Source organism: Ricinus communis, chromosome 9 (genome assembly GCF_019578655.1).
Source record: "Ricinus communis isolate WT05 ecotype wild-type chromosome 9, ASM1957865v1, whole genome shotgun sequence".
NCBI classification, from domain to species: Eukaryota; Viridiplantae; Streptophyta; class Magnoliopsida; order Malpighiales; family Euphorbiaceae; genus Ricinus; species Ricinus communis.
The window spans coordinates 15,812,791-15,834,948 of record NC_063264.1 but is presented as its reverse complement, the minus strand read 5'-3'; the positions used below and the strand labels follow the sequence as shown (position 1 = coordinate 15,834,948).

At 39.3% G+C, this 22,158-nt stretch overlaps 1 protein-coding gene and 2 non-coding genes across 3 annotated transcripts; 2 read left to right on the top strand and 1 right to left on the bottom strand.

Moving 5' to 3' along the window:
* The first annotated feature begins 1,838 nt into the window (after positions 1–1,838).
* Positions 1,839–1,944, top strand: LOC125371249. The gene has a single exon (XR_007217549.1). It is a non-coding gene; the product is annotated as a small nucleolar RNA R71 (small nucleolar RNA).
* Positions 1,945–15,012: 13,068 nt separating this feature from the next.
* On the bottom strand, positions 15,013–17,754 carry LOC125371191. Its single transcript, XM_048379723.1, has 8 exons — positions 17,346–17,754; positions 17,145–17,288; positions 16,501–16,706; positions 16,166–16,455; positions 16,068–16,122; positions 15,829–15,963; positions 15,606–15,720; positions 15,013–15,392 (listed from the first exon to the last, which is right to left on the bottom strand). The coding sequence occupies exons 1-8, from the start codon at positions 17,752–17,754 to the stop codon at positions 15,013–15,015; spliced, it is 1,734 nt and encodes a 577-aa protein (XP_048235680.1).
* Positions 17,755–18,173: 419 nt separating this feature from the next.
* On the top strand, positions 18,174–18,280 carry LOC125371263. Its single transcript, XR_007217563.1, has one exon. It is a non-coding gene; the product is annotated as a small nucleolar RNA R71 (small nucleolar RNA).
* The last annotated feature ends 3,878 nt before the right edge of the window (positions 18,281–22,158 follow it).

The window sequence follows — 22,158 nt, the reverse complement described above, 5'->3', positions numbered from 1 at the left end:
TCTTTACTTTCCGCACCCTAGACCTGTCAAGAAAAAGATAGGGATCAGTTGACAAGCTCGGCTCAGAAGCGAATAAAACAGCGAGTTGTTCCAACACTTGCTCATTGGACAACTCCTCCTCATCCTCAGCTAATGCTACTTGCAAAGGGTCAGAACATAAAATTTCTTGTAAATGGGACTCAACCAAATCATCAATCACATCAATAGAACATACAGTATTATCATAGTCCGGTGGTACATCTCATGGAAGTGGCCAGTCAAAGGTAATGGTCTCATCATTAACTCTAAGCTTAAGCTTTCCATCGCTTACATCGATACTTGACCCTCGATGTAGCTAGGAAAGGCCTACCCAGGATAAGAGGCACAGTGCTATCACCCTCCATATCCATTACCACAAAATCTACAGGAAAGATAAATTTATCTATCTTTACAAGTACATCTTCAACAATACCTCTAGGAATTTTAACAGTCCTATCTGCTAATTGAACACTCATCCTAGTAGGCTTTGGCTCATGCAACCCTAATTTGGCAAATAAACTAGTGGGCATTAAGTTAATACTGGCTCCTAAATCAGCCAATGCACCACTAATTGATAAATCACCAATCATACAAGGGATAGTAAAACTCCCTAGATCTCGTCGCTTGAGTGGCAGTTTGTTCTGGAGAATAGCTGAACACTCCTCATTAAGCACCACCTGACCAAGATCCTCCAACTTCCTCTTGTTGCTCAAAATCTCCTTTAAGAACTTGGCGTATTTCGGCATTTGTGAAATTGCCTCAACAAAAGGTAAGTTAATTTTCAGCTGCTTAAATAAGTCAAGAAACTTACTGTATTGCTTGTCCACCATATCCTGTCTCAACCTTGCAGGATATGGTACCGGGGGCTGATGCTCCCGCATAGGGCTCTTTTGCCTGTCTTCTTTCTTTCTCTCATTCTCTACCATCTCAAGGTCTGGTCCTTCCTTACCGGCTCGACACCGCACGATTGTATTATCCTTATCAGCTAAAGGCGAAGAACCAGTCAAATTCTTACCTGAATGCAAGGTGATAGCTTTGCAATGCTCCCTCGGGTTTGACTCTGTAGTGATAGGGAGCAATCCTGAAGGTCTCTCTGAAAGCATCTTAGAAATTTGGCCAATTTGAGTCTCCAAGTTCTGAATCGAGGCCTCGATTCCTAAGTGCACTATCGATCACTGGAATCTTGTTTCGTAGATGTCACAAACTTCATCATGAGCTCCTCTAAATTTGACTTCTTTTCTTGGGAGGAGGAGCTTGTGCGAGCCCACCGGTTGGTTATTCTTGTGGCTATTGATGAAGTCTTTGGAAACTGGCGGACCACGGGCATTATTGTTCCTCCAAACCGAAATTGGGATGATTGCGCCATCCAGGGTTGTATGTATTCTTTGTAGGGGTTATTCTACGTCTTGGGGCATTCCCATATAATCAACCTATTCAACATCGGAAGATATAGTAGAATTAGATGGAAAACTAATAGAAGATGAAGCAAACATACCTCCCGCGTCAGACCGAATGCGGGCCACCATAAAACTCACACCAACGTTCACGCATGAACCCAAGCATCCTGAGTTGGTCGATCTTCTTGGCTAGAAGCTCCACTTGAGCTCGCCAAGGCTGTAGAGTCCACTTGGTTGACCACTCCTTGTCTTCTTGGTCGGCTCCTAGAGGATTGCCAACGATAGTTGTTCATGGCCATTTCCTCTATCAAGTTCCGAGCTTGCTCGAGCGTCTCTTGTTTAGCGCCCCACCTCTGCGGCATCCACCATCGCCTCGTTCGCGAGGTTCAACCCGTAGAAGGTCCGAACTGCATCCACACCGGCAATCCGTGATGTGGGCGGCATCTCAAAAGATCTTTAAATCTCTCCCATGCATCGACATGCTTTCATCATCAAACCGCACAAAAGAAGATATGTCATTTCTAAGTTTAGCAGTTTTAGCGGGAGGAAAATACTTATATAAAAATTTTTCGGCCAACGCCTTCCAGGTAGTGATCGTCTATTGTGGAAGAGATTGCAACCATCTCTTTGCTCTGTCCCTCAAGGAAAATGGAAACAATCTCAGCCGAATGGCATCATCGGTTGTTCCATTTATTTTGAATGTGTCACAAATCTCCAAAAAGTTGGAGATATGTGCATTGGGATCCTCGTTGGGCAATCCTCCAAACTGCACGCTTTGTTGGATCATCTGGATAACATTGGCCTTTATCTCAAAATTGTTGGCTGCTACAGCAGGTCTGACTATACTAGTTTTCGTCCCATCCAAAGATGGTCGAGCAAACTCGTACATCGTCCTCGATCCTCATCCCGCGGGTCATGGTTTTCCATCGTGTCTAGTCTATCCATAGGTACCTCAACCTCAATCTCCTCCTCTTCTAATTGCAACCTCTTTCTTAAGAGTCAAGGATCGCTCGGATCGGATAGAGGCTCTATAAGATTCGAGTTTGAGCTCCGGTCATAAACTACCCGAAACCGAAAGTCCACACAACCACCGATCAACAAAAATAATATAATAATAAATAATAATAAAATTAAAGAATAAATGAATAAAACAAATAATGACTAAATTAACACAAAAACAATTCACTCTAGTTCACCGTTCACAGTTTCAAGAACGGCGCTAAAAACTTGATGGGCTCTTTATGCAACCTACACCTAAGGCGTTGAACCTACCGATGTAGCCTAGCACTAGTGAGTATCAAGGTCGTATCCACGGAGATCGGGTGAACCTAGAGTTACTACCTTGCTATGTTATCTAGTCCGAAATAGGGTGTGAAAGTTCTAACATACCGGTAATGGTTATGAGTGCAATTAAGTAAATGAAGGACAACAATGGACAATTAAAAGACAATTGTAAAGAGAGAAATAAATCCAAAAGGGAGCCTAAGTGATGGAATTCTAAAGATGAATTTTATGGATTGCCGATCTTGCTTACCCGTGCCTAAATCCTAAATTGAATCCCGGTTCCTCTCTCGAGCTTACCGGATTCCTAAACCTGCACTAACCTAATGGAATCTCTTCCTATCAGATTACTACAAATTAGCATTAAGTATGATTTAAGACTATTAAGAGTTGTTAGTTCTTAATCCGGCGAGTAATCAACCTCATCTCTAATTGTTAACTACCAGTCCTTACTATTCAAAATCCAGTTGTAACAAGCATTTTCAATGTCAAGAAACAACCTAATAAACAATTAATCCAACGTCTCAAATTAACTGCATCAAACTTTTATTACTGAATAGCAAGAAGATTGCAAGAATGACAATTATAAAAATCAATTAAGCATAATCCATCAACAAAGGTGAACCCTAATGGATTCAAAAGATCTAGCTGCTCATGTTTATAGTCAAAGCAATTAAAGAACAAAATAAGGAAAAACAAATTAAAGGTATGTACACCCTTCTCTTTCAAGCTGAATGAGAAACCCTAAATTTGCAAATTCAAAATCTCAAACCCTAGTTGCCTCTTGAATGCTCCTAAAGTTTGTCTTGATCTTCAATTCGATGTTGGAATAAGTGGAATCCCCCCTTCAATTGATGAAAATTGATCTCTCTAGGTCTACAATTGAGGTATAGGAAATATTTGATTAAGTGTGTGTCTTGGAATTGAGTCCAAAAATCGTCCCCTTCAATTAGAATTCAAAATCGCCTATATAGTTGATTCAGCACGGCCGGAGTCCAGGCTGTGCTGAATCTGTGGAGTCTGTTGTGTTGAGCCACCACAGGCCGTGCCCAAGTCGGTGCTGACTCCTTCAAGACCGTGCCCAAGGCGGTGCTGATCCACCACAGGCCGTGCTGGAGGCCGTGGTGGCTATGGAAGTCGTGCTGAAATGGCACAATTGGGGATAGCCTCTTGATAATTCAGCACGGCCGGAGTCCAGGCCGTGCTCAACCCTCGGGGTGCTTGTTCTCACCCAATTTGATGGATTTTGCTCTGTAATCACACGTATTTCCCTCGATTACTGATGGTGTCCTTCGAAAATGACCTGAAACAAAAAGGGAAACAAAAGACAGGTGATTCTAGCATAAAACGGGATAATCATGCATAAAAATGTGAACAATCAGGCATGAAAACATGTGTAGTATGATGCTTATCAGAAATCTAATAATCAAACAAATAAAAAATAATCCATCAACAATAAGAACCCCAATGGCTTCGTCAGCGCTAGCTAGTCATACACACAAAAATCGTTACTAGAAGAAAAGAAAAATAGAGAATGAAGTTGGAACATATACACCCTTCTCTTGAATCAAAGTGGACATTGCTAAAATCAGATTGAATGCTTCAGAATCCATCTCCTTGATCTCTCAAAACAAGCTTGAATCTCCTCAAATCGGTCCTTTAATATGTAAAAATGGTCTCCCAATGTCAATCAAGAAGTCTGGAAAGCGAAAGGTCACGCGCATGTAAGAATCTTGAAATCCGAATGTGGAACCCTTTTCTCGAAAACGGAACTCATATATATAGGAAATGCATGCACGGGTCGTGCCATGGGTCGTGCCATGGGTCGTGCTTGATGCACAGGCCATGCACTGGCTTCAAAAAGCGCGGTACTCCTAGAGAAAAGACTATATTGCCCTCGCTTGAGCATGCGCCGTACCATGGACTGTGCTCGAGCCTTGAAATCCACTCAGCAGTCCTGTTTAGGCCCTAAAGTCCTTCAGTTTTTCTCCATAAATGATGCTGAGAGTCCAAATAACCTTAAGACAAAAATAGATACCCATTGTGGTGAATCTAGCATAAAAATGACTCCAATACATGCATAAACGTGAATAAGTGAAGCACAAAAACATGTATAGAATGCAACACATCAAATTACCCCACACTTAAACTTTTGCTTGTCCTCAAGCAATCAATAATCCAATCCATAAGCAAACATAATAATGATCATCTAAAATCATGCAAAAATCAGCTCTCAACAATACCCAAACATCACAAAGAATCTCATTAGTAACTCAAGTCAAGAAGCTTTAGCAAATATAACAAAATTAATAATGCTGCAAGTACAAAATGATAAACAATCCAAACCAAAAATCTAAGAATCAATGCCTGGCATGGGGTCACTCAAAACACTCAAGTGTATGAAGGTATCAATCCCTCATCGCAAGTATACAAGATCCTGTTTACCATAAGCTTGCTCATAAATCCAATCTCCACTACTGCGAACAATCAATAACCATGATCAAAGGGTCTTAAGTAAGGTTGTAATGAGGCTTACGTAAGGGTAGGAAGAATATGGTGAAGTAGGCTAAAATTGTTGGAAAGTTATGCACGTAAATAATGAATGCCCAAGGATCAAATGCTAAACAAATGGAAGAACAATATTCATTAAGTTCTTAATAATGAGGAATGATGCTAAACTGAAGGTCAAAAGCAAAGAATAAAGAATAAAGAATCTTTATATATATATATATATGTGGTAACAGCTGAAAGAATGTTGTAGTAATCAAAATAATGATACTATTTTCGATTGAAGGGGGCATCCAAAAAGTTAATAACTTAGTGAAAATGAACAAATGAACTGATGCAATTTGATCCTGAAAAAGAAAAAGCAAATACTTACACACCTCCCAGCAACATGGGTAAAGAGAATGGAAAATGATCAGAAAGGTAAAATGAGTGTAACAAGTGTAATAATGAAAGAAAAAGGCTTAAGGCAAAAAAATGGTTAGCTAGGGGAATACAGGGTCAGGCTTTTGGCAAAACAGTTTAAATCTTAGTTGCCTAAATCATCTCATGGTAATCAAAAGTTCATGTAGTCTTCACAAGCATAACAGAGTAGGTTCTAGAAACAAAAATCAAGCATACCGCACACTGAACAAGAAAATAAATAGCAAAAGTATAATGGATGCTCGCAATTGGCTCAAATCTTACCATTTGAGTGTGGCTAAATTGTAAAGGATTCTCAAAAATTTCGTTTAAATCATTAATCAAATCATAAAGTAGCAGCATTAATGAAGTTCTAAACTAAAGCAAAATAAATCGAGAAACCAAAGAGAAACACCAGTTTAACCCGATCGAGCTGATGCTATAGATACCATCAATTGCTTTCCTTTTACAAAATAACATAAGAACAAAATAAATTCTACTCATAAACCAAATCATCAACTACTCAAATTAAACAAAGCTTAAAACAAAGTATCTACAATAAAAGAACTACCCAAACATCAAGATATGCACTCCACTACTACTATAAGGTTCACAATGAAGCTCGGTACTTGAAAAGAACAAGGTTACCCACCCCACACTTGAAGAAAACATTATCCTCAGTGTGAGATGGGGGGAGGGGGGATACCCCACACTTGAGTAGCAAAATAAGCAAAAAATAATGTTCAAGAAAATAAAGAACTAACCTCTATCTTGAAAATAAAGAAATAAAAGTCATAAATCAACTAAGTCAGATGGAATAAAGCATAAGAAAGAGGTAACCCTATAAATACTACCCTGATCATCATGTCTGAACTCCGGAGTAAAAATGGGAACATCCTCTAACTGGGGCGATGGTGTCAAAGGATGTGGTCGCAGTGTGGATGGTGCGGATGTGGATGGGACATCTATAGCGAACAAATTGAACCGAGCAACCTGGTCAGGCCGATCTTGTTGTAGGGTGACTAGTGTCTATCATCGAAGCATCTCCAAACATCTAAAATATCAAAAGGTGATACTGGATCCCGAGATGTATGGAAGGTCTGATGTCCTGCATAAGATGCTAACAACTGGGACAGCTGGTGGGTAATATCCTGCAAAGAATGACGAAAAGAAGTAAACTCCTCTCTAGTCTCCTGGCGAAAAGCTACCAAGTCATCCCTATGCAGCTGCAACTCATATGCCTAAGTCTGAAGCTGCTGTCGCTGAGCCCGAGAAACATATCTGAATTTTGTTCGAAACTGCTGAAATGCCTTCCAATGTTGAGATATCTGAGTAGCCATCCGCTCCATCCTACTAGCAATGGGAGGAGGTGTTGTATAAGAAGAAGCTCCTGCAGTCGGCCTGAAAAGCACCGAAGGATCTAGTAACTCTGTCAGCCTAAGGGTGAGTCTAGTATGTGGCATCAGAGGCTCCTTAGTTCCTCCTCAGCATCATCATCATCCTATTGTGCTGCAAGCTGCCCTCATAACTGTTCAATGGCCATAGGACTAGTCAAATGATACTCAACTCCTGTCAATGTCCGTATTCGGGTCACCATCCTCATATTGTACATCTACTGGATGCTAGTGGCTAACATAGTCCCAATCTCTGTCATCCCTACAATCACTAGTGGAGTCAAAAGGCCAAGGTTTCTTGCCAACCTCACCACTTGTTGAATACCATCCATCAAAGTAGCTATCACAAACCCCAAATCCAGCTGAGATTGACGATGTATGTGCCATAAAAGAGCTACGTCCACCTAGTTGAGAGATCCCTAACTCTCTCCTCTACTTGAGATAGCCAAGATGTTATGTAGGTATCTCAAACCATCTCGAGCACAAGAGGCCTTGGTCCTACTAAAGATAAATGGTCACCTAACCGCTCGAATATCCTCCTAGTAACTATCATAGTCTATCCCAAGGTGGCTGATAGCCTTTGTATACTCATCTGACCGTGTCTCCTCAACTGCCCAAATGCCCAAAGCTATACTCTGAACTCACTAACTAACATGGCAAAAGAGCGGCCAGTCAGTCGGAATGTGATGGTGCCTGGGGCGGTGTAATCCTAGAGATGTGGCTGGAGCCAAAAAGTGCTGAAGAACTCTTGAGTAATGTCCCTGTATGTGGGCTCTCTAATGTCGAAAAATCTGCGTGTCTCTAAAAAGGAAGACACCTCATCAAGCAATCCGACATCTCTCAATGCTTGCTAGTCCACACATCTTCCTGTACCTAGTGTCTTGTTCCTGACTATTCTGAATCCGTCTATTTGCAAAGTGTTGGTGAAGGTTAGAAATCTATGTCTGGGTGGTGCTAGTAGTCGCAGTCGAGCTCTAGGGTGATCTACAACTCTAGGTGCTGGAGGTGCCTCTGAAGGTGGCTGCTGATCATGCTGCTCAGAGGATGACGCATCTGTTCTTGCCCTTTTTCTTGTAGTGTGAGAGGGGTTGTGTCGGCATTGTGGATCGTCTGCCATTTTACCTGATAAAAATTAAAGTTTAGCATCGAGCATTCACAATCATTCAATGCAAGTAAATGAATCAAGCAACAAACAGATTGAGCTGAAATTTTAGTAGCATAACGGGTAAGGTTGGGTGCCAGAAAACTTGGGGTAAGGTACCAAAGCCTCTAAAAAACCTGCAAGGGATAGAAAATAGGATGCCCAATGACATTGGCAGCAGCAATTCATAGCAAAAGAATATCAATAAACCAGCAGCATACAACACACAGAATATTGATAGTCCCTATAGTTCATAAATTTAAGACCCAGCAATAAACCCTATAATCCAGCATGCAAAAAAATGAAATCAAAAGTAGAATCAAGCTAAGTAAAATCTGTACTAAAAATTTCAGAATTCAGTAATGGAGTAAAATGAAAAGGCGAAAGAATGATAATGAAATTAAAACTAAAAATACCTAAATAAAACTGAAATAAAATGCAAAGGAAAAAAAAGAATTAATGAAATAGAATAGAAAAAAATAGAATTGAAAAGATAAAAACGCAATTAGAAATGAAAGGAATATAGGAAAAAGACTTACTTGGATTGTGATAGAAATGAAAATAAAGAAAGAAAAATCATGATTAAGAGAGAGGACATAACAAAAAGCCAAAAATAGCAAAAATGGAAGAATGACAGAGAGGGCGTGGAGTGCATATGTGGGTTGATAAGCATCATAATACACATGTTTTCATGCCTAATTGTTTACATTTTTTATGCATGATTATCCCGTTTTATGCTAGAATCACCTGTCTTTTGTTTCCTTTCTCATTTCAGGTCAATTTCGAAGGACATCATCAGTAATCGAGGGACATACGTGTGATTACAGACCAAAATCCATCAGATTGGGTGAGGAGTAGCACCTAGAGGGTTGAGCACGGCCTGGACTCCGGCCGTGCTGAATTACCAAGAGGCTATCCCCAATTGTGCCATTTCAAATACGGTTTAGTAGCCACCACGACGCCCGTGGTGGCCAACACGGGGAGAAATACTGCGGTAGTGGTGAAAACCTACATGGTGAGATCCACGATCGGCTGGACTTGGTGCGACACGGCCTTGAACACAGCCTTGCCGAGTTAAATATATAAGAAAAATGAATTTTTCTTAGAGAAAAAGAAGAGAGGAAAAAGAGTGACATAGAGCCCTGGCGGCTGGTTCGGTTTCTGCACAGTATTGAGTGAAAAAGAGAGTTGCGGGGAGTAAGAATCCCGGAATCGCAAGGTTCCGAGTGCAAAACCGTAGTGGAAGCAATTCAAGAGGCAGTTTGGGAGATTAATCAAAGTGTAGATCCAGATTTGGGTACATTCATCCAATTCGAGAGAAAAGGGTGTACATGTTTTATTTTCATTATTCTTTCATTGTAATTGATTTCCTAAATTGTTTTAAACATGAACATGTTTAGCTAGACTGATTTAATCCATTGGGATTTCTTTACTATGTTGGCTTGATATTATATTGTTGGATTGTTTGAGTTGGTGTTGTATTCTTCTTGTTTTCAGTATTAATAAGATTATGCATTATTCATGAGACGTTGTGAATTGTGATGTTTAGATTGCTTTATGAGATTGAGAAATCCGTTTGGCAATTAGAATTTTGAATAACAAGAACTGGTTAATAATCGCTTAGAGATAAGGATAATTAACTAGCCGGATTAAGAATTAACAAAGCTTAATAGAGGCGGATTAAAGCTTAATGCTAATTTAAGAATCAATTGTTAGGAAGAGATTCCAACTTTAGGTTATTAGGTTTAGGAATTCGGTTATCTCGAGAGAGAAACCGAATTCGGTTAAGAATTCATCCACGGGTAGCATAATTAGACTCACCGATCCTTTATCTTTTATTCGGTTGCCAACTAGTTTAGATTCCCTTTGGGTTTGTCTTCTTGTCTTGATTATTTCATTTATCAATTACTCCTGCATCTCCCTCGGAACTTAGCTTGTAGTTAATAGTTAGTTTAGAAATTATTCATTATCCATTTTAGGCTAATATAACAAAGAACAAAGGAGTAACTCTGGGCTTTCACTTTCCCGAGGAATACGACCTTGATACTCGCCATTAGTGCTAGACTGCATCGATAGGTACACTGCCTCAGATTGTAGCTAACACGATTAGCACCCATCAAGTTTTTGTGCTTATGGATAAACCTTAATCTCTCATATGGATTTTTAATATATCTGAAATTGCTATGGCTAGGTGTTGTGTATTTTTAGGGGATGTTAGGACACTGTGTTTTTATGCACTTGAGTATGCTATTTTTGAGCTGATTGATGACTTGATTTATAGAATTGTAGTTACTTTTCTTTGCTGTTCATTGTCCTTAGAAAACAATTTATGGTGTTTTACACATCAACCCTGCCGGGTTAAACCGGTGTTATTTAATTATTTTTTTCGAATTGTCGAATTTTAACTTAGAACGTTGATAATATCATATGCATGTGTTTCTTAAGTAATGATTCAATTAATGATGTTGCGAACCAACTGCACCTAATACCACACCTGAAAGTGAGATTTTGAGCCAGTTGAGCATTCATTATACTTATGCTCTTTATATTTCTTCTTTGAGTGTGCATTGTACTTAACTTTGCTTCTAGAACTTGTTTTGTAATGCGTGTTGAAGTTACATGAATATTGTGAATACCATGAGATGATTTGGGCGATTTAGGATTCACCACATTTGACCAAAAGCCTATCACCTTATGTTTCCATTAGTTAGCTAGTTTTTGAGCCTTAACCTTTTCTTCATAATCTACACCTATACACTTCAATTATACCATTCTTTACATTTATCTTTCCTTTACCCTTATGCTGGAATTTCTTTCTGTGATTTATTCAACTTTATGTGGGATTAAAATGCTAGTAGCTATGTTGGTAAATTCACTAAATATTTTTGATATTTTCAATGCTCCCTTTGATCCAATTTGTTTTTGTTATTCTTTATGTTTATTCGAATTGTATGCAGCGGTCGCTAATAAGCTGCTAGTTCATTATTATAAAAAAAAAAAAAAAAAGAGAAAAAAAAAGAAGAAGAAGAAAAAAAAAGAATATATAATAAACAAATCTCTTTAATTATTTATCTTTTTATTGGATTTAGAGCATTTGCGAGCGTTATTCTATAAAGTAGGGATTTTAATGAATGATTCTTTTTGTGATCTTAGGCATTTAATCCTTTGAGCATATACTATTGTTTATCGCACGAATTCCAGCACTTTCACACTTCTATCCAAATCTCTGTACCTTTACCTTAGCCCCATTTCAACCTTGGTAAAGACCCTTTGATTTTGGTATTTACTTATTCACAGTAGCGAAGATATGATTTATGAGCAAGCTTATGGTGAGCGGGTCTTGTGCATTTGCTTTGAGGGATTTGTTATTCACCTAATATACACTTTGAGCGACTTGAGTGATCCCTGTGAGGCATTGGTTCATGATGTTTGTGTTGAGTTGTCATTTAAGTTACTCATGCATTAATATTATTTCCATTCTTTGTTAATGATTTGTAATTTGATTTATGATTAAGTATCCTTTGAGATGTGTTGAATACTCTCTGTTGTGGACTAGGGGCATAAACTGAAAGGAATTGCTAACTGTAGTTTTATGGGGTGAGTTGTTAATTGCTTGAGGACAAGCAATAGCTTAAGTGTGGGGTAATTTGATAAGCATCATAATACACATGTTTTCATGCCCGATTGTTTACATTTTTTATGCATGATTATCCCGTTTTATGCTAGAATCACCTGTCTTTTGTTTCCTTTCTCATTTCAGGTCAATTTCGAAGGACATCATCAGTAATCGAGGGACATACGTGTGATTCCGGACCAAAATCCATCAGATTGGGCGAGAAGTAGCACCCAGAGGGTTGAGCACGGCCTGGACTCCGGCCGTGCTGAATTACCAAGAGGCTATCCCCAATTATGCCATTTCAGCACGGTTTCCGTAGCCACCACAGCCTTCAACATGGCCCGTGGTGGCCAACACGGGGAGAAACACGGCCGTGGTGAAACCTTACTTGGTGAGATCCACAGTTTCAACACGGCTTGGACTTCGACCGTGCTGACCAGCATGGCCTTGAACACGGCTGTGCGGAGTTAAATATATAAGAAAAATGAATTTTTCTTAGAGAAAAAGAAGAGAGGAAAAAGAGTGACATAGAGCCCTGGCGGCTGGTTCGGTTTCTGCACAGTATTGAGTGAGAGAGAGAGTTGCGGGGAGTAAGAATCCCGAAATCGCAAGGTTCCGAGTGCAAAATCATAGTGGAAGCAATTCAAGAGGCAGTTTGGGAGATTAATCAAAGTGTAGATCCAGATTTGGAGCTGTTCATCCAATTCGAGAGAAAAGGGTGTACATGTTTTATTTTCATTATTCTTTCATTGTAATTGATTTCCTAGATTGTTTTAAACATGAACATGTTTAGCTAGACTGATTTAATCCATTGGGATTTCTTTACTATGTTGGCTTGATATTATATTATTGGATTGTTTGAGTTGGTTTTGTATTCTTCTTGTTTTCAGTATTAATAAGATTATGCATTATTCATGAGACGTTGTGAATTGTGATGTTTAGATTGCTTTATGAGATTGAGAAATCCGTTTGGCAATTGGAATTTTGAATAACAAGAACTGGTTAATAATCGCTTAGAGATAAGGATAATTAACTAGCCGGATTAAGAATTAACAAAGCTTAATAGAGGCGGATTAAAGCTTAATGCTAATTTAAGAATCAATCGTTAGGAAGAGATTCCAACTTTAGGTTATTAGGTTTAGGAATTCGGTTATCTCGAGAGAGAAACCGAATTCGGTTAAGAATTCGTCCACGGGTAGCATAATTAGACTCACCGATCCTTTATCTTTTGTTTGGTTGCCAACTAGTTTAGATTCCCTTTGGGTTTGTCTTCTTATCTTGATTATTTCATTTATCAATTACTCTTGCATCTCCCTCAAAACTTAGCTTGTAGTTAATAGTTAGTTTAGAAATTATTCATTATCCATTTTAGGCTAATATAACAAAGAACAAAGGAGTAACTCTGGGCTTTCACTTTCCCGAGGAAAAATGACCGAGAGGGCATGGAGTGCATATGTGGGTGCATGGGATATGCAAGTTGCACGGGCCGTAGACCGGCACTTGCTCATGCATCAATCCCATTTCTGGCTTCGAAACTCTCTAAAAACTGCAGAAAATGAAATATACGATCCAAGGCATCCTAAATATGCAAAATCAACCTAAAAATAACCAACAAAGGAGAAATTTCTACAATCAAACTGAATAAACTAACACTAAACAGTTCAAAAAAATAAAAATGAACAAAGTATAAATCAACTAAGTAAACAAAAATGCTTCTTTTTATTCCCGAGTCGTATAGCTGGACTCTGAAATGGATCATCCCTGCGAATACAGAACCATGTCAACCTACTGCTCAACCTCCAATGAGAATCCATGATACAATCTGAGCCTATGTCCATTGACCTTGAAATCACCCTTCTAAGGATGATAAAGCTCGACTGTGGCATATGGGAAAACCTGCTTGACCACGAATGGCCCTGACCATCGACTCCTGAGCTTCCTTAGAAACAAACGAAGACGTGAGTTATATAGCAATACTCTATCTCCAATCTGAAACTCCTTGGGACCTCTGAGCCTCTGATCATGCCACTTCTTTATCTTAGCGTTGTAAATTGAAGAGTTTTCATACGCCTACTGACGCCACTCCCTCAATTCACACAGCTGCCACTATCTCTCCTTACCTGCAGAATCAACATCAAAATTGCATGTTTTAAGGGCCCAAAGAGCCCTATGCTTTAATTCAACATGTAAATGACAAGATTTCCCATATACAAGCCTATTAGTAACCTCAACTTGCCCACTAGTCTGTGGGTTATAGGGAGTAGAGAACCATTGTGTCACATCATAGCGTTTGAGTGCCTTCTTCAATTAATCGTTGCAGAAATGTGTCCCCATGCCATCAATTAATGCTCTAGATGTGCCAAACCTAGCAAATAACTTCTTAAGGAACCTGCAAAAAACTCTGGCATCATCAGTAGGTAAAGCCTGTGCCTCAGGCCACTTGGAAAAATACTCAACAACCACAAAAATATACTTATTGCCATAGGAAGAAGGGAAGGGTCCCATGAAGTCAATACCCCAAACATCAAATATCTCAACAACCTGCATACTAGTTTGGGGCATTTCATCACGGGTAGAGATATTACCTGAGCACTAACAAGCATCGCAAACCTGAACAAATGTCCTATCATCTTGGAAGATAGTTGGCCAATAAAAGCCTGCATCCAATACCTTCCTAGCAGTATGGTTAGCCACTTAATGGCCTCCTGCGGGTCCCTCATGATAGTGCCTCAAAATCTTAAGACTCTCTTCGCCATAAACACATCGGCGAATGACCTGATCTGCACACACTCGATATAGGAAGGGGTCTTCCTAAATGTAGTATTCCAAATCAGCAAAGAATTTCTTCTTTTGCTGATAAGTCATACCCTTTGGTAAGACCCTAGCCACAAGGTAGTTAGCATAATTAGAAAACCAAGGAGAATCATAATATACCTTCAATAAATACAAGTGCTCCTATGGAAATCGATCATCTATCGTGCTCTCATCAAGTGCTTCTAAGCTTGGATTCTCTAGTTTGGATAAGTGATCCGTTGCCAAATTTTTTGCGCCCTTCTTATCTCTAATCTCAATGTCAAACTCCTGCAATAATAAAATCCATATAATCAATCTCGGCTTACCATCATGCTTATTAAATAAATATCTCAAAGTTGAATGGTCAGTGAATATGATGGTCTTTGATAAGACGAGGTATGATCTGAACTTGTTGAAAGCATAAATAACAGCCAGCAACTCCTTCTCTGTAGTAGTGTAATGCTACTAGGCTCTTGTCAAAGTCTTGCTAGCATAATAAATGGGTTGGAACTTCTTATCAAACCTCTGTCCAAGTACAGCTCCAACTGTATAATCACTAGCATCGTAAATTAGCTTAAAGGGCAGCCCCCAATCAGGCGAAGCCATGATAGGGGCTATGGTTAATAGTTTCTTCAATATCTCAAAAGTAGATAAACATGCATCATCAAAAACAAAAGGTGCTTCCTTAATTAGCAATTGAGTAAGAGGCCTAGCAATCTTAGAGAAATTTCTAATAAATCTTCTATAGAAACCAGTATGGCCCAAGAAACTCCTAACAGCCCTAACAGAACTAGGGGGTGGCAGCTTAGATATGGTCTCTACCTTAGCTCTATCAACCTCCATCCCTGCATGTGAAATCTTATGCCCTAGCACAATTCCTTCACTCACCATAAAATGACACTTCTACTGATTAAGCACCAAGCTAGCCTCAATACACCTAGCTAACATGCGTTTTAAATTGGCCAAACAATGAGAAAAGGAATTACCAAAGATAGAGAAGTCATCCATAAATACCTCTATCGACTCCTCAATCATATCATAAAAAATGGTCATCATACACTGCTTAAACATAGCCGGTGCATTGCATAGACAAACAGGCGTCCGTCTATAAGCAAAAGTCCCGTAAGGGCAGGTGAAAGTCGTCTTCTCTTGGTCTTCAGGTGCAATTGGAATCTGAAAACAACCTGAAAAGCCATCAAGAAAACAATAAAACATATGTCCTGCCAATCTCTCTAACATTTGATCAATGAAAGGAAGAGGGAACTAATCCTTCCAAGTTACATAATTAAGCCTCCTATAATCAATGCAAATTCGGAAGCCTGTTACTGTCCGTGTGGGTATCAGCTCATCCTTCTCATTGCAAACTCTGTCATGCCTCCTTTCTTCGGCACAACCTGTATAGGGCTCACCCAAGAACTATTAGAAATAGGATAAATCAAACTTGCATGAAGGAGCTTAATTACCTCTTTTTTCACTACTTCCTTCATGTTCGGGTTAAGCCGCCTCTATGGCTGAACTACTGGTCTATAGCTATCCTCCATCAAAATCTTGTGAGAACAGAAACTCAGGTTGATCCTGGGAATGTCAGCAATCTTGAAGGCAAAGGCTTTCTTAATACCTCTTAAGGGAGTCTAGAGTCATCTTTCGTTCCTCAAGCGTCAAATCTGCTACAACAATCACAAGCAACTTTTCTGCCTTATCCAAAAATCCATAACTCAAGTGCATAGGTAACTCCTTCAATTCTAAGACTGAGTGGTCCTCGAAAGAAGACTTTACCTTTTCCACTCCTGACCTGTCAAGAGAAAGAAATGGGTCAGTAGAACAGCTAGACTCAGTAGCCAACAAACTAGCGAGCTGCTCCAACACTTGCTCGTTGTAAAGCTCCTCGTCATCTCCTTGCAATGCTACCTGCAAAGGATCATCGAGCAATATTTTCTATAAATGAGACTCAACCACATCATCTAGAATATCAACAGAAAACACAACATCATCATGGTCTAAAGAATGTCTCATGGTAGTAGCTAAGTCAAAGGTAATGGTCTTATCATCTACCCTAAGCTGAAGCTTTCCATCACAAACATCTATAACAACCCTATATGTTACAAGAAAAGGTCTACCTAGGATCAAAGGCACAATACTTTCACCTTCCATGTCCATAACTAAAAAATCAACAGGAAATATAAACTAGTCTATCTTAACAAGCACATCCTCAATAATAACCCTAGGAATCTTAACAGTCCTATCAGCTAACTGAATCCTCATCCTAGTGGGCTTAGGTTCACTCAAACCTAACTTATCAAACAAATTAGTGGGCATCAAATTAATACTAGCTCCTAAATCAACTAATGCACCACTAATAGGCAAATCACCAATAATGCAGGGAACAATAAAACTCCCTAGATCTCTCCTTTTGAGTGGCATCTTGTTTTGAAGAATAGCTTAACACTCCTCATTCAGAGTCACTAGTCCCAAATTCTCCAGCTTCCCTTTGTTACTCAAAATTTCCTTTAAGAACTTGGCATACTTCGGCATCTGAGAAATAGCTTTAATAAAAGGTAGGTTAATACGTAATTATTTAAACAAGTCTAGAAACTTACCAAACTGCTTATCAACCTTCTCCTGCTTAAGTCGAGCAGGATAGGGGACTGGTGGTTGGTACTCTCTCACAGGGCTCTTCTGCCTATCTTCCACCTTATCTGCTTCTATCACCTCAGGCATTGGCTCCTTCCTAGCTGGCTTATCTTGCATGGAAACATCATCATCATTAGCTAATGGTAAAGAGCTAGATAACTACTTACCTGATTGTAAGGCGATAGCCTTGCAATGCTCCCTCGGGTTTGACTCTATAGTGCTAGGGAGCGCTCCTTGTTGCCTCTTAGACAACATCTTAGAAATCTGCCCAATCTGACTCTCCAAGTTATGAGTGGATGCCTGCTGATTTCTAAGAGCACTATCGGTCTGCTGGAACCTCATCTCAGTAGACGTGACAAACTTCATCATCAGCTTCTCCAAGTTAGATTTCTTCTCATTCCGGTGGAGGAAGGCTGTGATGGTCCGACTGAGATGATCTTTGTGGTGGTACTCTGCGATCTCCCCGAAGGCCTGGTGGACCCTAGGCATTGTTGTTTCTCCAACCAAAGTTTGGATAATTACGCCACCTTGAGTTGTAAGTGTTGTTGTACAGGTTCCCTTGCTGCCTCGGGCCATTGCCCATTTAATCTACCTGCTTAAGGTCAGTGGATAAAACATAAGAGGAAGAAGGAATAGAAAAACTAGGAACCAGACCTCTTGTATTACAGTTAGCACTGAAATGCGGGCCATTGCAAAACTCACAGTTGCTCTGAGCTGAATGGGCTGGCATCTGGAGCTGGTCGATCTTCTTAGCCAATAGCTCCACCTAAGCTGCCAGTGCTGCAGTAGAATCTAACTGATTGACCACCTCCTACCTCATCGGCCCGCTCCTAGAAGATTGCCACTGATAATTGTTCATTGCCATCTCCTCTATCAAGTTTTGAGCCTGCTCGGGCGTCTTACTATTCAGCGCCCCTCCTGCTGCTGCATCAACAATCTGTCTAGTAGCAAGGTTTAAAGCACTGTAAAATGTCTGAACCTACATGCAGACTGGTAGACCCTAGTGTGGACAGCATCTCAACAAGTCTTTGTACCTCTCCCAGGCATCACACATGCTCTCGTCTTCCATCTGCACAAAAGAAGAAATGGCATTCCTCAATTTAGCAATCTTAGCTGGAGGAAAGTACTTGTAAAGAAATTTCTCAATCAAAGAATTCTAAGTAGTGATGGTGTTCTGTGGAAGGGACTGCAACCATCTCTTTACTCTATCCTTTAAAGAAAATGAAAACAACCTCAGCCGAATGGCATCATCAGTAGTTCCATTTATCTTAAAGGTATCACATATCTCCAAGAAGTTAGCAATGTGAGCGTTAGGATCCTCGCTCGGTAACCCTCCAAACTGAACACTATTATGAACCATCTGAATGACGTTCGGCTTTATTTCAAAGTTTTTAGCTGCCACCGTCGGTTTGAGTATACTCGTCTGTGTCCCAACCAATAATGGTCTAACAAACTCGTACATCGTTCTGTTGGCGTCTGCCGCAACATTTCCATTTTGATTCTCCATCACTACTGGTCTATCAACAGGTATCTCAGCCTTAATCTCCTCCTCTACTGATTGCATATGCTTCCTCAAGAGTCTGAGGGATCACTCTGGATCAGGCAAAGGCACTACAAGATCAAAGCTAGAGCTGCTGGTCATAAACTACTTGAAATGGAAATCACAATCAATAAGGAAAGAATAATGAATAAATGAAATACAAATAAAAAGAACAAAATATACAGAAAAATAAAGAATGAAAGTATAGTGGCTAAATTAACTCAGGAACAATTCACTTTAGTTCACCATTGCAAAAGTTCCCCTGGCAATGGCGCCAAAAACTTGATATGCTATTTATGTAGCTACAATCTAAGGTAATGAACGTATCAAGATAGTCTAGCACTAATGGCGAGTATCAAGGTCATATCCCCTAGGGAACGGGTGAACCTAAAGCTACTACTGTACTAATGTTATCTAACCTTAAGCAATTGGTGAAAGGTCAACTTAAACTGTAAACTAGAAATGATGAAATGCAAAAGTAAAATGCCAAATAAAACTGTAAAGATAATGAAGCAAACACAAGAAGACAGCAAACCAAAAGAGGATATATTTGCGATGGAACTAAAGGTGATTATCTTGATTACCAAATTGATTACCCGTGCCTGAATCTTAGAATGAACTCGGATCCTCTCTCTAGCTCAACGATTTCCTAACTCTGAAAACTAAACGCTGGAATCTCTGCCTAACAATTAATCTAAGAACAACATTAAGATTTGATTCGAGTCTATTGAGAGTTGTTAATTCTTAATCCAGCTAGCCAATTCACCTTATCTCTAAGTGTTATTAACCACTTCTTGCTTAATCAAGTTCCAATTGTTTAATGAATTTTTCAATACCAATTAAACAATCCAAGCAACATTCAACTCAACGTCTCAAGTAAAATGAAAAGGACTTTTATTCCTAAAACGCAAAAAGGATTAGAAATTGGAAATCTAATAATCAAACAATAAAAAATAACCCATCAACAATAGGAACCCCAATAGTTTCGTCAGCTCTAGCTAGTCATACACACAAAAGTCAGAACTAGAAGAAAAGGAAAATAGAAAATGAAGTTGGAACATGTACACCCTTCTCTCTAATCAAAGTGGACAGCGCCAAAATCATATTGAATGCTTCAGAATCCGTCTCCTCAATCTATCAAAACAAGCTTAAATCTGCTTAAATCTGTCCTTCAATATGTGAAAATGGTCTCCCAAGGTCAGTGAAGAAGTCTGGAAATCAAAAGGTCACGCGCGCATAAGAATCTCGGAATCAGAATGTCGAACACTTTTCTCAAAAACTGAACTCATATATATAGGAAATGCATGCACAGGCCATGCCATGGGCCTTGCCACGGCCCGTGCTTGATGCACAGGTCGTGCACTAGCTTCAAAAATCGGGTATTCTTATAGAAATGACTATTTTGCCCTTGCTAGAGCATGGGCCATGCCATGGGTCATGCTCGAGCCCTAAAATCCACTCGGCAGTCCTGTTTAGGCCCTAAAGTCCTTCAATTTTTCTCGAAAGATGATGCTGAGAGTCCAAATAACCTGAAAACACAAATAGATACCCAGTGTGATGAATCTAGCATAAAAATGACTCCAATACATGCATAAACATGAATAAATGAAGCACAAACACATGTATAGAATGCAACACATCAAAGCCTAATAAGAAAGTATGAGTTTTAGTTAATTAGAATTAGACTAGTAGTTATATTGGGTTATCTTTATTTTTCCTTTTCCTTTAAGGAGTAGTAGTTTAGTTTCATTATGATAGCTAGAATCCTAATATTATTCGAATAAGAATTATCAACTTGAATAAGGACTATAATTCTTTGGTGTTACTCTATAAATAGAAACTCCTCTACCTTCCCTTTAGATTTTTTATTCTTCTTACTTCTCTCAAAGCCATGAGTACTAAAGAAAACCAAGTCCATGATATTCCTTCTTCACCTTCACCATTGCCACCTAGATTTAGACATAGATCATGATCACCCAAACCACGCCTACATAGATTTGTGAAGTAGGATTTTCCTTACCTCGTTCAACCTCACCCAGAAGATGGGTGCCATTCTATAGGAGAAGAAGACCATGGGATCTAAGATCGAAGAAGTTTACTGCCATATTAGCTTATCAAAGAGCATACCCTAAGATCAATAAACAAGTATATAGTTTGCAGAAAATAGAGAAGAATGAGCATAGAGAGCTTACCAAGAGAGATATCTTTATGAAGATTATACTACAGATGAAGATCCAAAATCTGGTGAAAGTATAGAGAGTGATCTTAGCGAACCTAGTGATTAGGAAGGTCGAGAAGCCATGCCTCCTACCCCACAATTTGGGCACGTCTTGGGAAGCGTGATCGTGTCATATCGACACTCAAAAGAGGACGACGACGTCCAAAGAAAGTTATGCAACCTCCTAAGGTCAAGAGAGAGAGTGGACGCACAAGGAAGACACTAGAATAGTATTTGGTCTAGTGGTTTATTTAATAAATTTTTGTTTTAGTTAGTTGATTGTTATTTAGTTTAGTTTAGGTTTTCAATTAATTTGCTTTAGTTTTGATTTGTTGTTTAGTTTTATATCTTTCAATTCCATTTCTATTTGATATTTAGTTATGTTTGTATGAATTTTTCGATTTTCACTTTTATTTTGTTTTGATGAGGCATAAGGGAGTTAATTGGATGTTTCCATTCAGTAGAAAGATGAAGAATTGAATAATGTTTTGCACCGCACGGGGACCTAGATGGCCACGTCTCTTCCCATATGGATCAAAGGAAAAAGGTTGAAGCAAATTGGTATGACATGGGGAGAGGACACGCCCGTGTCCCTCCCATGTGAATTTGAGAAAACCACCCGAAACTGATTAGATTGGCATGGGGAAGTGACATGCCGGAGTCACCTACCCATCTGACTTGCATAAACCTACCCGAAGTACATCCAATCTACATAGGGAGGGCACACGCCTATGTCTCTCTTATGTGAATTTAGAACTCAAATATGATTTTGCATAAAAGACATCATACGAGGAGCCACACGCCCATGTCCCTTCCCGTATGACATGAGAATTTTTATAATATATAGGTTTGTTTCTTCATTTTCTCACTTTTTCATAGCAAAACCTAGCTGCCTACCCCTTTTCTTTCAAATTTTCTTCATCTTTTCTTCAACTTCTCCCATTCCCTTGCTCCCAAACACCACTTATCATCTCAACATCAATCTTCACCCAACTTTTTCCTCTTCCTTTTTCACTCTTTTGCCTTTCTTCCTCTTTTTAACAATTAGACCCAAGAAAAGTGCATCCAAGAAGTGAACTCCTTCTCAAATCCCAATAAAATGCCCAAGCTGTAGGAGTTCTTCATCTCAAGCAATTCTGCAACTGCTGCATTGGTTTCTTTCGACCGAAATCATCCATCTGTGCAATTTAGCAATAACCTCCATCAAGCACGATTTGAAAAT

Bases quoted from the DNA above. Each gene is read 5' to 3' on its own strand.
- LOC125371191 (XM_048379723.1), bottom strand. From the start codon at position 17,754: ATGGCCCGAGGCAGCAAGGGAACCTGTACAACAACACTTACAACTCAA. The intron at 16,456-16,500 runs GTTGAGTCTCAT...GATCCTTTGCAG, and splicing joins TTGATATTCTAGATGATGTG to GTAGCATTGCAAGGAGATGA. The intron at 16,123-16,165 runs GTATTAAGAAAG...TGACATTCCCAG, and splicing joins ACTCTAGACTCCCTTAAGAG to GATCAACCTGAGTTTCTGTT.